The sequence below is a fragment of the Toxorhynchites rutilus genome, chromosome 3, assembly GCF_029784135.1.
Source record: "Toxorhynchites rutilus septentrionalis strain SRP chromosome 3, ASM2978413v1, whole genome shotgun sequence".
Classification (NCBI taxonomy): domain Eukaryota; kingdom Metazoa; phylum Arthropoda; class Insecta; order Diptera; family Culicidae; genus Toxorhynchites; species Toxorhynchites rutilus.
Genome location: NC_073746.1, coordinates 269569670 through 269584642, shown reverse-complemented (window position 1 = coordinate 269584642; position 14973 = coordinate 269569670). Strand labels below are relative to the sequence as shown.

At 40.2% G+C, this 14973-nt stretch overlaps 1 protein-coding gene across 1 annotated transcript; it reads right to left on the bottom strand.

The window, feature by feature from the left end:
- Positions 1–10963: 10963 nt before the first annotated feature.
- LOC129774226 (serine protease easter-like) lies at positions 10964–12646 on the bottom strand. Its single transcript, XM_055777934.1, has 4 exons — positions 12112–12646; positions 11953–12049; positions 11591–11896; positions 10964–11530 (listed from the first exon to the last, which is right to left on the bottom strand). Exons 1-4 carry the CDS (start codon positions 12644–12646, stop codon positions 11527–11529), a joined length of 942 nt encoding a protein of 313 aa, XP_055633909.1. The 3' UTR covers positions 10964–11526.
- Between the last annotated feature and the right edge of the window lie 2327 nt (positions 12647–14973).

Below are 14973 nucleotides of genomic sequence, written 5' to 3'. Positions count from 1 at the left end.
AAATTTGCAAATTTTTACGACGAAGTTTCAGAAAGCGAGTAATTACTAGAGATTTCAAGATTCCGTGGACATTTGAAGGCCGCTGGAATTAACCTAGACGATGCCAATCATTAGTGTAGAGTGGAAGTGATACAGTTCATCATGAAATGGAACTTCTAAGAAACGCTTCCAAATCTTACAGTGAGTTTGAAGCTGTCTCGAACGATTTGCGTTTTTATGACAACTAGTGGAAGAGACTTATCAAAGTTGAAATGAACTAACAATTATTTGCGGTCAACGATGGGACCGGCATGCTTGAATGGATTGGCTTTATTTTCAATCGAAAATAAATTGACTCTGTTGACTTTGACGATGTGTTCAGACAATTTGCTGCTGTTAAGTTGAGACGTGTAATGATTTTACGATTTTTTTTTTTTTTTTAATTCGTTTATTTTTACAGGCTCAGTTACTTAAGTTTAAAGGAGCCGAATTCTTAAATATAATTTTAAAACTGTATATATAAACAATTTTCTTACATCTATGGTTAGTAAGGTGGAAAACCGATTACTCGCGGTGTACTCGAGTTTAGGAGGGTGACATATTTTTAGGAGAAGGATGGGATATAAGGAAATTGTAACAATGTTGATGAACACTCAATTTATAAATCTATTCGTATATCTATAGTGTATTTACATTTCAACTTATTCTACTATTTATAGCAAGGGGACGAATTACCCGCAAAGGAAGGAAAGGAGGGTATAAGGATGTAGGGGCAATCACACACGAAGATCTATAGCTTTAAGGAAAACATATATATGGGACATGTAATCAAGGTCTAACCGAGCCAACACATCTCTCACCGGCACATTGGGCTGTCCTCCTCGGGCCCGAAGGGAGTTTTTTAAATTCGATCTGGCGACCAGATACACCTCGCACGACCAAACAATGTGCTCGATGTCGTGATAACCTTGGCCACAAACGCAGAGATTGCTGCTGGCAAGATTGAAACGGAAGAGTAGTGCATCTAACGAACAGTGATTGGACATGAGTCGGGAGAAGGTGCGAATAAAGTCCCGACTCAAGTCCAGACTTTTGAACCACGGTTTGAGGCTAACCTTAAGGATAATCGAGTGAAACCACCGGCCCAATTCATCTTCATTCCACTTGCGTTGCCAGTTAGCGATGGTATTTTTGCGGACTAAAGAATTAAATTCATTGAAGGCGATTTGACGCTGATAAATATCGCCTTCAATTGCACCTACCTTTGCTAATGAGTCAGCCCTCTCATTACCCGGAATGGAGCAATGTGAAGGGACCCAGATAAAGGTAATGACATAACAGCGTCTGGATAAAGCACTCAAAAATTCTCGTATTCTCTCAAGGAAGTACGGCGAGTGCTTTTCCGGCCTCACTGAACGGATAGCTTCGACAGAGCTAAGACTATCCGTTACAATGTAATAGTGTTCAACAGGTCGTGAGGCGACGCTGTCCAGCGCCCAGTGTATTGCTGCCAATTCAGCAATATACACTGAGCAAGGATTCTGAAGACTGTGTGAGGTGCTAAAAAATTCGTTGAACACTCCAAATCCTGTGGACTCGTTTATAGTGGACCCATCAGTAAAGTACATATTATCGCAATTGATACCCCCATACTTTTCATCGAAGATCGTTGGAGCGATCCTCGATCGTTGGTAATCTGAATATCCATGGATATCTTGCTTCATGGACAGATCAAAATGCACAGAGGAATTGATGTAGTCAGGGAAACAAACACGGTTGGGAATATACGAAGAAGGATCAACCTGCATGGAGATGAATTCATGATATGAACTCATGAATCCGGAGTGAAAATTTAGCTCGATCAGCTGCTCAAAATTTCCGATCACCAATGGGTTCATGACCTTACACCGGATGAAGAACCGAAGAGATAATAAATTGAAGCGATCTTTTAGTGGGAGTAGGCCTGCCAAAACCTCGAGACTCATGGTATGCGTTGAGGGCATACATCCCAACGCGATACGGAGACAAAGATACTGAATTCGCTCGAGTTTAATGAGGTGTGTTTTGGCAGCTGATTGAAAACAGAAACTGCCATACTCCATCACTGAGAGAATAGTTGTTCGATACAACATTATAAGATCTTCTGGGTGGGCTCCCCACCAGGTGCCGGTAATTGTACGGAGAAAGTTTATTCTTTGTTGGCATTTTTTACTCAGATACCTAATATGGGCCCCCCAAGTACATTTGGAGTCGAACCAGACCCCAAGATACTTGAATGACATAGCATGAGTGATCGGTTTACCCAAAAATTGAAGCTTTGGTTTTGCTGGTCTATGCTTCCTAGAAAAAACCACCATCTCTGTTTTCTCCGTGGAGAATTCGATCCCTAGCCCAATGGCCCAGGTTGAAAAATTGTTCAAAGTATCTTGTAAGGGTCCTTGCAGGTCGGATTCGTTTGGTCCTACGACAGACACCACTCCATCATCTGCAAGTTGTCTTAGGCTGCAATTTTGTGTAAGGCAATTGTCGATGTCGCTTACATAGAAGTTGTACAAAAGGGGGCTTAAACATGAGCCCTGGGGGAGGCCCATGTAAGAGACCCGACTTACTGCCGAATCTCCGTGAGAAAAGTTCAAATGTTTCTCACAAAGCAAGTTATATAACATATTATTCAATAGAGGCGGCAGACCCCGAGAGTGTAATTTGTCCGACAAAACCTCTATTGAAACAGAATCGAAGGCCCCCTTTATGTCCAAGAATACTGAAGCCATTTGTTTTTTTTCGGCATAAGCCATTTGAATTTCTGAAGAAAGCAACGCAAGACAATCATTCGTCCCCTTGCCCCTGCGGAACCCATATTGTGTATCTGAGAGTAGGCCATTCGTTTCAACCCATCGATCAAGTCGAAACAAGATCATTTTCTCCAACAATTTCCGTATACAAGACAGCATTGCTATTGGGCGGTACGATTTGAAGTCGGACGCGGGTTTTCCGGGTTTTTGAATAGCTATAACTCGTACTTGTCATCTGTATCATCTGGAACAATATTATGCTCCAGAAACCGATTGAATAAATTCAACAAGCGATGTTTCGCCACATCAGGGAGGTTTTTCAGCAAGTTGAACTTAATTCTATCCGATCCCGGAGCAGAATTGTTACATGAGAGCAGAGCAAGAGAGAATTCTACCATCGAAAACTCAGAATCAAGATCGCACCTACCTTGTGGTATATCTCGAACAATTTTTTGCACAGGAGCGGAATCAGGACAAACCTTCCGTGCAAAATTAAAAATCCATCGATGTGAATATTCTTCGCTTTCATTCGTTGAAGAGCGATTTCTCATGTTTCGAGCCACTTTCCATAATTTTTTCATTGACGTTTCTCGTGACAAACCTCCCACGAAATTTCGCCAATAAGCACGTTTTTTCCCTTTGATTAAGTTTTTAAATTGATCTTCAAAGGCTAAATACGTTTGGAAATTTTCAGGGGTTCCACGTTTCCGAAAAGCTTTAAATGCATTCGATTTTTCTACATAAAGCTTGGAACATTGGCTATCCCACCATAGATTGGGAGGCCTTCGGGAAATGGTGGAACCTGGGATGGGTTTCGTTTGAGCGCGAACCGCGCTGTCATAGATCAAACGAGAAAGGAAGTTATACTCCTCCAATGGAGGTAAACCATCTCTGGAATTGATGGCTAGAGCAATCGCGTCCGCATATTTTTTCCAGTCAATGTGTCTTGTGAGGTCATATGCCATGTTTATAGATTCAGAAGAATTCAACCCAATGGTGATGGAAATTTTGATTGGCAAGTGATCACTACCGTTGGGGTTCTGGATTACATTCCACTTGCAATCTAACGATAGTGAATTCGAGCAAAGCGAGAGGTCAAGAGCACTTGGGTTAGCAGGAGGTTTAGGTACACGTGTTGTTTCCCCAGTGTTCAAAACGGTCATATTGAAGCTGTTACAAAGGTCATATATCAACAATGAACGATTGTCGTCGTACTGTTCCCCCCAGGCAGTTCCGTGAGAGTTGAAGTCTCCCAAGATCAATCGTGGCTCAGGAAGGAGTGAGCACATGTCATCAAGTTGTTTGCGGCTAACCGCAGCTCTCGGAGGCCAATACAAGCTGACAATACAGAGGTCTTTGCCTCTGATGTTTGCATGACAAGCAACAGCTTCGATCCCTCCAATAGGTGGAAGGTCAATTCTAAAAAATGAGTGGCACTTATTGATCCCCAAAAGCACCCCTCCGTATCTATCATCACGGTCCAAGCGTATAATATTAAAATCGTGGAAAGAGATATCATCTCGCGAAGAAAGCCAAGTTTCGGACAGAGCAAAAACATCACAATTGTAGTTATGAATTAAAATTTTGAATGTATCCAATTTAGGGATAAGACTACGACAATTCCACTGTAAAACAGTGATATCTCCGACCTCTCTATTTGAATTAGACATCAAGAGAGATAATCATTGCAAGGAGGGGCCATGTTTGCATCAATTGTTGCAAAATTGTCTTTAATACTGGAAGCATTGAGATGACAAGGGTTCTGATGGAGTCAGAAACATTAAAACACTTGAAGATTTGGTCCAAAAGGTCAGACAACTTTATAAATCCCGATTGGGAAGTTGAACTGGACGGAATAACAGGGACAGTTGGGGTTTTTGATGTCCTCTCGAGTGCTGGGCCATTCGAAGGTGAATTATTCCCACGGAAACCAGGAGGAACCTGATTTTGCTTGTCCGCTGCACTCGATTTTTTAGGCATGCTAACAGGGGGTATCACCGGAGGGGCTTGTCCTTGAACTTTGGGAGTGGTCACATTTTTGCGCCGGGGATTCCCTTGGAAAATGAACGGTGTGCCCCCGTTAGCTGTGTCCGCTTCTATTTCGTCAACGGGCAACGTGGCGAAGACATTTTGTGTGTTGATTGGTTGTTGTTGTTGGGCCAGTGGAGAAGCGCCCTTTAAAATATCCGCAAAAGTGCGTTTCGAGCGTTCCTTCAAAGAGCGCTTCTGTTTCTCCCAGCGACTCTTGTAATTTTCACAAACTGAGAGCTCGTGTGGGGATCCCCCGCAATATGGACATTTATGCTCAGTCGCACTGCAGGATTTCCCCTCATGTTGCTCTCCGCAAGTGGCACAGCGCTCCTTGTTGGCACAATAATCCGAAGTGTGACCAACTGACTTGCATTTGTTGCAAGTCATGGGCTTTGGCACGAAGAGTCGCACAGGTAGTCTCAATTTGTCCACCATAACGTAGTCAGGGAGGGCGGCACCAGCAAAGGTGACTCGAAACGAGTGGGACGGCGTAAATTTTGTTTGGTCCCCATCATGGGAAAGTTTCCCGAGTTGGCGACAGTCCAAGATTTTCACTTCCATTGAGGGGAGCTTCTTGAACTTGCCTTTTCCTTCTGCTTTTATTTGTTCGCTCGTCAGACCCGTTTCAGTTATCACCCCCTCAATTTCTACGTTATGGGAGGGTATAAATGTTCGATATTCGAGAGTGAAATGTTGATCAGCAACAATCTCGTTTGCGTGTTTCCGTTCATTCACGACAACTCGCAATTTGTTCGGTCTAACCCTGCGAATTTCAGATACAGAAGTGTATCTGGCCAGATCTTTCATGATCTGAATCACGTTAAGGTTTTTTCCTTTCAGTTTTGGCCGGAGGAAAACAACCCAAGGGCCAGTTCCAGGTGCATCTTCTGGATAAACTCTGACACGTGGAGCGGAGACAACAGAGGGGGAAGACGAGGACGAGGACGAGGATGAGGATGAGGACGAGGACAAGGATTGGGTTGGATCGGAAGCATCAGAAGGGGGAAGCGAAATCGATGATGGGAGAGGGGGAGTGGAAGTAACAGTGGGTTGAGAAGGGAGGCTTGCAATTTTCTTAGAGGGGGGCTTGGTAGGATGAGCGGATTCGTCCCCAGAAGAATTATCTTCCTTATGAGGGACTCGTTTATGTTTTTTCCCAGATCTTATATGAGATTCATTATCGGAGATCTCCATCTCTGGAGATCCTCCACTATTCTCCATTTTACAAAAATTTCTGTCTTATTTCTAAATTATTATTGATTTTAACAATAATCTTAAAAAAAAAATAGCAAAAAAAAAATTATAATAATATCAAACAATGAACAAATGAATTGAATAATAATATTAATAATAAATATGTGTACCTTAATATATAAGTTGTTCCAATAATGCGCTCTACTGCCCTAATCAGGGAGAGACAGAGGCTACGCGCTACGGAGACAACACAATAGCGCAAGAATAGCTTACGCAGCCACGTGATGATGAATCCCGTTTGCGACAGTCACGCGATGGCGATCCCGTTATGCCGAATCAGTTCAACAGCCGCAATCCGGCTCGCTGCAAGAGCGCTGCTTCCTTTGTTCCTTCGTTCCACTTCACAAAAGGTCAGGTCGAAAGCGGACAGCAATGACCTTCACTCGTACCAATAGCACAATAGCAAAAGTGGCAACGCACAATACCGACACTGAACTTTACTCGTCAAGAGTTGGATAGCGAATGATTTTACGATTTGTTGTTCGTGATTTTTTTCTGTTTAGCTTTTCAATGCACTGTTTTGACAGATCACAAGTAATTCTTGTCATGTGTGAAAACTAAAGTTGCAAGTGTTCATTGACATTTCATTATTAAACTTAGGAATAATTGAATTTTGTTATCAAAATCAATGCTCATTGCACATTGAGTGCCACGGTTTTATAGCGACTTTATGTAAATTTTTAAACGTATTAGGGCCATCGTTTCTAATCGTAGTGAGAGGTATTTTTGTTCGAAAGGGAATGCTTATAAGCTTATATGCATATATTAATTACCTTTATTACCATATGTGATACTGTCAGTCATCGGTGACTGACGCAGCCTGAGCGAAAACTCGGTGTCAGTCACTGGCGACTGACGTGGCAGTCAACGTGTTAAAAATGCTTCAGCGATGAATCACATTTTTGGTTGAACGGATTCGTTGATAAACATATCCGTTGATAAACAAAATTGTCGTATTTGGTCACATGAGCAGACACAAATAAAACGAGAGCTGCCAATGTATCCCGAAAAATGTATTATTTGGTGCGGTTTGGGGTCCTTTGGAATCATTGGCACGTACTTCTTTAAAGATGAAGATGAGAAACTATGTTGCTGACAATGGTGATCGCTATAATTAAATTTCTGTTAATTAAAAACCAAACGCTTAGAAATCACCCGTTTTATTAAACGGGTGATAATGTAAACAAAGGCTTGATAACAAGATTTGATTGGAGGGTGACACCCAAACCACCCGCCCCGGGTGTCACCCGGTCACGTTACGCCACTGCGTCAACCGCAGACCAATCGAGATTGAAATGAAATTTCTAGATGCAATAGCTATTTATAAAGATTAAAATAGTTCGCTCTCGAAGCATTTAAACAGTTATTAACGCTCAAAACCTTGTACTTCGAACGTAACCCCCTCGTTTTCGAGACTTTAAATTTACACCCCTGGACAAAAATGAAAGATGTAGTATGACGAAACATAGTAAAAACTAAGAAAGAATCTATAACGTGCACTTTTCCATAGTGACTTGTATTGTTAGAAAATATCCGGTTACCTTCATTCAAAATCATGTTTTTATTTCAATATAATATACTTGTCATGGTCATGGGTGTCACCCCTCTAAGGGTGGCCCGCAAGTCTCTTTTGGTTGGCTTATCTGGTGTTACTTTATTTTAAACAATTTTGTTTGTGTTTATAACGAACCTAATCAATCATTACCTATTTTTTTGACGTGGAACTTCGTGTTTTAGTAATGGTGCCAAATAAAAAGAAACAGGTTTTCATGAGATATAAATTGCGAATGTAGTGTTCGTTCTACGGACAATGTGGATAGAGAAAATATTGCGATTCAACCTCCGCCCGTTTTCTTTTTTTTTAGATAAAAAAGCTATTTGCGATCTCAATCATCCAGTTAGCGGCAAGGCGGCGGCGAGGCTTTCTGAATGGCCCTTCTCAATACCGAGAGTTCAGTTCAGTTTTTCAAATTGGTATTCCTCAAGGCTAGAGGGGAATAATCTGTGCAATTTCAAAGCCTTTATAATTCAAACTATGATCATCTTTACTCAAGATAGATATTGCACACAGATGATGAATTTTGTTCGGTGGAAGCATCGATTTCCATGCCGTCTGGTAATGAGGGTTTATGTATTTTTGCACCACATAATTTCTGCATCTGTAGTGGGTGTAAGTTCATAATTTTGGAAACGAGAACATTACGTTTGGGTGCAAGGATTTGAGCGCAAATACGTCTTTGCCGACTGAACGAAGTGGTATGACAATCATTTTCGAAAGATAAAAGGTGTATGAGTGATGTTTGTTACTTATTGATCCAAAACCTTTCTTCCATAGCTCAAAAACAGCATTGAAAAAAAACTATTGAAATCTAAAATAAACTAAAGTCTATAAATATGCTTGAAAACCCATCGAAATTTGATCAGTGGTTGATCCATGCCGTGAAAGCACTATAAATTTTATGCTCACCCTGGCTAACCTTATGCTACCGTGTTTAACGGACGTGCAAGATTTTTCGCCTCAGAATGCATTCTCAGAATAAGCACGAAGTAATAGCGAAATATTGAAAAGGACCTATCGCGTCGGTTTACATACCGTTATGTGGAGATTGGTTGTGAGTGATTGAATTACATATACGGGTTGTTGAAGTGTTTTTGAATAGATAACGGTGGTGGGGAAACAAATATGTAACAGTCTCCGGTCGCATCACGACAAGAATTTTCACGATGCATACTGAGTGCGCTACGTGCAATGGCAATAAGGACACAAATCATGTGTATTGTTACCGCAAGAATGAATCATGAATCATCATAATAATGTTTTGAATTATTGAAAAGTCATAAAAATGCTCAAACTCTCAGACTTCCTCAGTTCGTTCGTCTGTAGCCTCAAAAAAAGGCCAATTTGGAAAACTCAACTAAACACTCGGCATTGAGAAAGACCATTTGGAGAGTTTCGCTGCCGATGGCGTCTGGACGCTAGCAGTATGACTGATAAATCTCCAATTGCTTATTGGTGACTTTTTCCGATCGATCATTTAATCATCGTGAATGCGAGCATTATTTCCGGGCTAAAGTGGCGAAAAAGGGCAGCTTATTTCAAGGCGAATGCGAATAAGATAATATTCAACGGTGAGACCTACGTTCTTCGGTGGAAAACTAAAGGTGAAAATTTGATTAGCAGTAGTTACTGTGGACGCTACCACCCCACCACACATTCGATTCGGTTCGAATTTTCTGTTGCTGTTCTGAGTGTTTTTTTTTTTTGAATGTCTGTAATGTAATTTTGCTAAGAGAATTATTTGAATATTCAGCAAGTTTATTGTTTAAGTGCCACTCTAGGCCAAAATCTATTTTTGGGAATTAATTGAAAAAAATGCTGTTTTATTGTTTCACGAAACGTTCACACCCCTTACTCAATGAAAGCATTGGTTCATCGGCCCTCGTCAGTGCTACCAGAAGTGTGTATGAAGAGTTTTATTTTTGAATATGTTTGTTTCTCGCCGATCATACTTTCGTAGTCCTACGTTAACAATACGGTGATATCTTGGACACCACTTTATTTTTCTTCCTTTTTTTTGCGGCCCGCGACTTTATGACTAACACGTGTTTGTGGCCCCTCTGAAAAAAAGGTTGAGTACCGCTGATCTAGACTATAAACTAGAAGCCTCATATAAAAATGGGCTGTTGTAAACAATACTGAACATATCCACAACGCCAATGGTATTTCCTGAGGGAAAAAAAGAAAAAATGGTTGTGTCCGAGACACATGCGGTCGTGTCTCGGACGCAACCATTTTTTGACGTAGGATTACAATAAGTTATTTGATGCATATTGATTTAGAGTATGTTTGAAATGAATGATTAAACACTTTGATCACGATTTGGGGGCCCCAAAAAAGGCCGTTTAGTTCGATTATTTGGTATCGTTTGTTCACTCCACCAGTGGTACCGAGATATGGTGATTAGTCATTGGATTTTGCATATCATGATAAAAGATACCGGAAAGGAATGAAATACTTGGATAATATGGAAATAATAATAAAAAGAATGTATGGTCGGTGTTAAGTCAGACCGGACTAAGTAACAAATATAAGTAAAATCAGTTAAAAGTCATAAAAAATCAAGAATTTCTTAACCTACATTCTATTTTTATCAGATCACACTTATGTTGCAAACAATCAGATTTATGGCATTAATTCATTCTGACGAATCAGCAAAAACTGATAATAGTATGTAGACCTGACCTGATAATAGAGTGGACCTAATGCATACGACCATGGCGACTAGAGAGTAGCCATGTTTTTCTGACAACCTGAATATGGAAGGAATTTTTAAACACAATGTATATGCTTCTCAGACAAGTCATAGTTATTAAAAAGTTAGTCGAATATATTATTATATCTTGTTCAGATAGAGTGAACCAAGTGCCAGAGGCTAAAAAATTGTTATTAATAATCTTTTTATGATCGATTTTAAATTCAACTGTGGTCTTTCATTTACTGCAAGTACTCTTTTTTGAAACTCATCCTAACCCGTTTGCCGTTGAAACATAGTTTTTTTAGAAAATCAAAAACTGTACTTGGTTTACTCTGACTGATCACATTATTGAAGTTTTTTAATCTTCAATGTAAACTATGGAAAAGGGATTAGGGATTTCGAATTGAAAATCAATTTTTTTACTGATGAATCTGGTACTTTCGAGGACGAAGTAGATGGTGAAGAAAGATACTATATGCGACCCTGACTGAGTAATAAGAAATAGGGATCAAGAGAAGATTGTAAAAATCTATTACTAGAGTTTCACACCAATATTGAAACGAATATAATTAGAATAATTAGAGAGACAAATTTTCACACCGAAAAATATAAATAGGGGGGTAAAATAATTAACCCCAGAAGGTTATAAGCGAGGCAAATAATAGATTATTCCTCAATACAGAGCTTCACAATTTGCTAGCACTCGCTGTGTGTGCCATTGAACGGATTTCATGCCTGAATAAATAACGACGGTCAACGATTAAACTACCGTCCAACACATTTCCTCACTCTTCTTCTGCACGAAATAATAATGATCAATAATTCACAAATGCACACTATCGCTTCGAAGCAACTAATGAACGAAAAGACCAGGTCATTGTGACAGTTTTAATTTATTATTCATTCACTCCTGCAGTTTGCTGACGATCCATTCAACATAACGCCCAACGTTGGCGAATATGGCCGTCGACCTACCAGCGTCGCATTCCTTCATGTGATTCAGTATTCCCGCGACTTCGTGGACCACTCCAATGCCCGAAACATGTCTTGTGCTGGTCAACGCTCCACCCGAATCGGCATGACACTTTTCGCCATCGTTGACAGTAACTGTGCACAGGAAGTCATAGGCCTTGCGGAATCCCGCCGGTAGATTTGCCTTGCACTGATCCTGACTCAAAGCATTCAATTTGGAGCGAACCTTGTAGCGACTAGTGTTACCTAGAATCGTTGGGGTTCATTTTCAGAGCGAAATAGATTCGACAATGCACAAATACTAACTCAACACATCCGTTGTTCCCCCAACCAGCTAGTGTGAAGATCTGCTCGGCATCCTTCGCCAAAACAGGGCGCTCTGGCAAGCAGATAGGTCTAATCCATGTGCTAATTTCGACCGGCTTAACCAGCCGCAGCAATGCGATGTCATTGAGTTGTGGTCGATGCTGGCTGGAGTATTGCTCGTGAATGATGACTTTCTCCACTGACACGTCTATTGCCGGATCTGCGCAGTAAAACTCACTGAAATCCTCGATCGAAACGCAATCGACCGTGGACTCGGTATCCCACTCACCCAAACGAATGGTCAGACTGAAAAATTGAATTAAAACAATTAAATATTCTGGCGTCAGATTGATATCACTAACTTGCTCCATTCATTCGAATCAACTACGCAGTGGGCAGCCGTTAGAACATAACGAGAACTGATAAGTACTCCTCCACATTTGAATGTAGTTTCATACGCTGCAATCAAATTCTGAAATTTAACAATCCTTCGATTCATAAATTGATTACGAAACACTCACGCATATTGCCTAGATGAACCAAAGCCGTCAATGGCTGTTCGTCAATTTTCGTCACATTCTCCCCGAAAAACTGATAACTTGGCTGAGTGCCACACTCCCCAGGCTGGGGCAGTAGCTTCCACTGATCCAACTTATCCCCACTGTTGCCACCAGTGTTCGGTTGTTGGTCGCCAGGATTGCCATAATTCCAGTGATTGCCGTGACTGCCGTGATTCCCGTGATTCCCGTGATTTCCGTGATTACCGTGAAAGCCATGTTCGTTATTGCCATGTCCAAAAGACCCATGGCTTCCTATGGGCCTAGCCGGATGACCATATTCGGGTTGCTGATGGGTAATGGAGTAATTCGGACAGCAGACTAGTGTTTTCCGCTCCAGTTTGCCACATTCGCTCTGGTAGAGGAACGCGATATCGACATCGGTGAGAATTTCCTTTCGCAGGGCGGCGAGCACTATTTTACACTCTCGAACATGCACGCAACGGCCGGCTTCCTGGTTGGGGTTTGTGCAGCTAGCGTTATATGCCACTGAAGACATAAAATAGATTCTTCAATTGTTCGTCATAAGATATTATTATATTTTAATTACTATTTTTTATTATATATTATATAGTTATTATTTATTATTTATTATTAAAATTATAACCTTTTTTCCCCCATTTTCTTATTTATTTGGGCTCATTAGCATTTTAGCTGCAACAGAGTTGAGTAAATCTACTCGTGTAAATGTTACATGTTTATGGTATCTATACATAGCAAATCACACAGTATTCATTTAGGCGTAAGAGTATTCTTTATGTTCTTCCATTGTCCAGTTAGACCGAACAGCGGAGACAGTTGATATGAGCATTGTTGTGTTATTAGTAGCACAACAGCCCGATGTTTCTTGGCGTAGGACTACGTCTTTCATTTCTGTAGTGGGGTGTAAGTTCAAAGTTTCGAAAACGAAAGAATGACGTTGTAGTGCAAGGTTTTGAACGTTAATACCTCTTTACCGGCGGAATGGAGTGGTATGACGATGACTTCATTCAAAAGTTAAAATGGCAAAGAATTATATGATTGTCGCTTATTGGTCAAAAAAAGCACTTCAATCCAAGAGCACAAATCATGTGTATTGTTACCGCAAGAATGAATCATGAATCATCATAATAATGTTTTGAATTATTGAAGAGTCATAAAAATGCTCAAACTCTCAGACTTCCTCAGTTCGTTCGTCTGTAGCCTCAAAAAAAGGCCAATTTGGAAAACTCAACTAAACACTCGGCATTGAGAAAGACCATTTGAAAAGTTTCGCTGCCGATGGCGTCTGGACGCTAGCAGTATGACTGATAAATCTCCAATTGCTTATTGGTGACTTTTTCCGATCGATCATTTAATCATCGTGAATGCGAGCATTATTTCCGGGCTAAAGTGGCGAAAAAGGGCAGCTTATTTCAAGGCGAATGCGAATAAGATAATATTCAACGGTGAGACCTACGTTCTTCGGTGGAAAACTAAAGGTGAAAATTTGATTAGCAGTAGTTACTGTGGACGCTACCACCCCACCACACATTCGATTCGGTTCGAATTTTCTGTTGCTGTTCTGAGTGTTTTTTTTTGAATGTCTGTAATGTAATTTTGCTAAGAGAATTATTTGAATATTCAGCAAGTTTATTGTTTAAGTGCCACTCTAGGCCAAAATCTATTTTTGGGAATTAATTGAAAAAAATGCTGTTTTATTGTTTCACGAAACGTTCACACCCCTTACTCAATGAAAGCATTGGTTCATCGGCCCTCGTCAGTGCTACCAGAAGTGTGTATGAAGAGTTTTATTTTTGAATATGTTTGTTTCTCGCCGATCATACTTTCGTAGTCCTACGTTAACAATACGGTGATATCTTGGACACCACTTTATTTTTCTTCCTTTTTTTTGCGGCCCGCGACTTTATGACTAACACGTGTTTGTGGCCCCTCTGAAAAAAAGGTTGAGTACCGCTGATCTAGACTATAAACTAGAAGCCTCATATAAAAATGGGCTGTTGTAAACAATACTGAACATATCCACAACGCCAATGGTATTTCCTGAGGGAAAAAAAGAAAAAATGGTTGTGTCCGAGACACATGCGGTCGTGTCTCGGACGCAACCATTTTTTGACGTAGGATTACAATAAGTTATTTGATGCATATTGATTTAGAGTATGTTTGAAATGAATGATTAAACACTTTGATCACGATTTGGGGGCCCCAAAAAAGGCCGTTTAGTTCGATTATTTGGTATCGTTTGTTCACTCCACCAGTGGTACCGAGATATGGTGATTAGTCATTGGATTTTGCATATCATGATAAAAGATACCGGAAAGGAATGAAATACTTGGATAATATGGAAATAATAATAAAAAGAATGTATGGTCGGTGTTAAGTCAGACCGGACTAAGTAACAAATATAAGTAAAATCAGTTAAAAGTCATAAAAAATCAAGAATTTCTTAACCTACATTCCATTTTTATCAGATCACACTTATGTTGCAAACAATCAGATTTATGGCATTAATTCATTGTGACGAATCAGCAAAAACTGATAATAGTATGTAGACCTGACCTGATAATAGAGTGGACCTAATGCATACGACCATGGCGACTAGAGAGTAGCCATGTTTTTCTGACAACCTGAATATGGAAGGAATTTTTAAACACAATGTATATGCTTCTCAGACAAGTCATAGTTATTAAAAAGTTAGTCGAATATATTATTATATCTTGTTCAGATAGAGTGAACCAAGTGCCAGAGGCTAAAAAATTGTTATTAATAATCTTTTTATGATCGATTTTAAATTCAACTGTGGTCTTTCATTTACTGCAAGTACTCTTTTTTGAAACTCATCCTAAC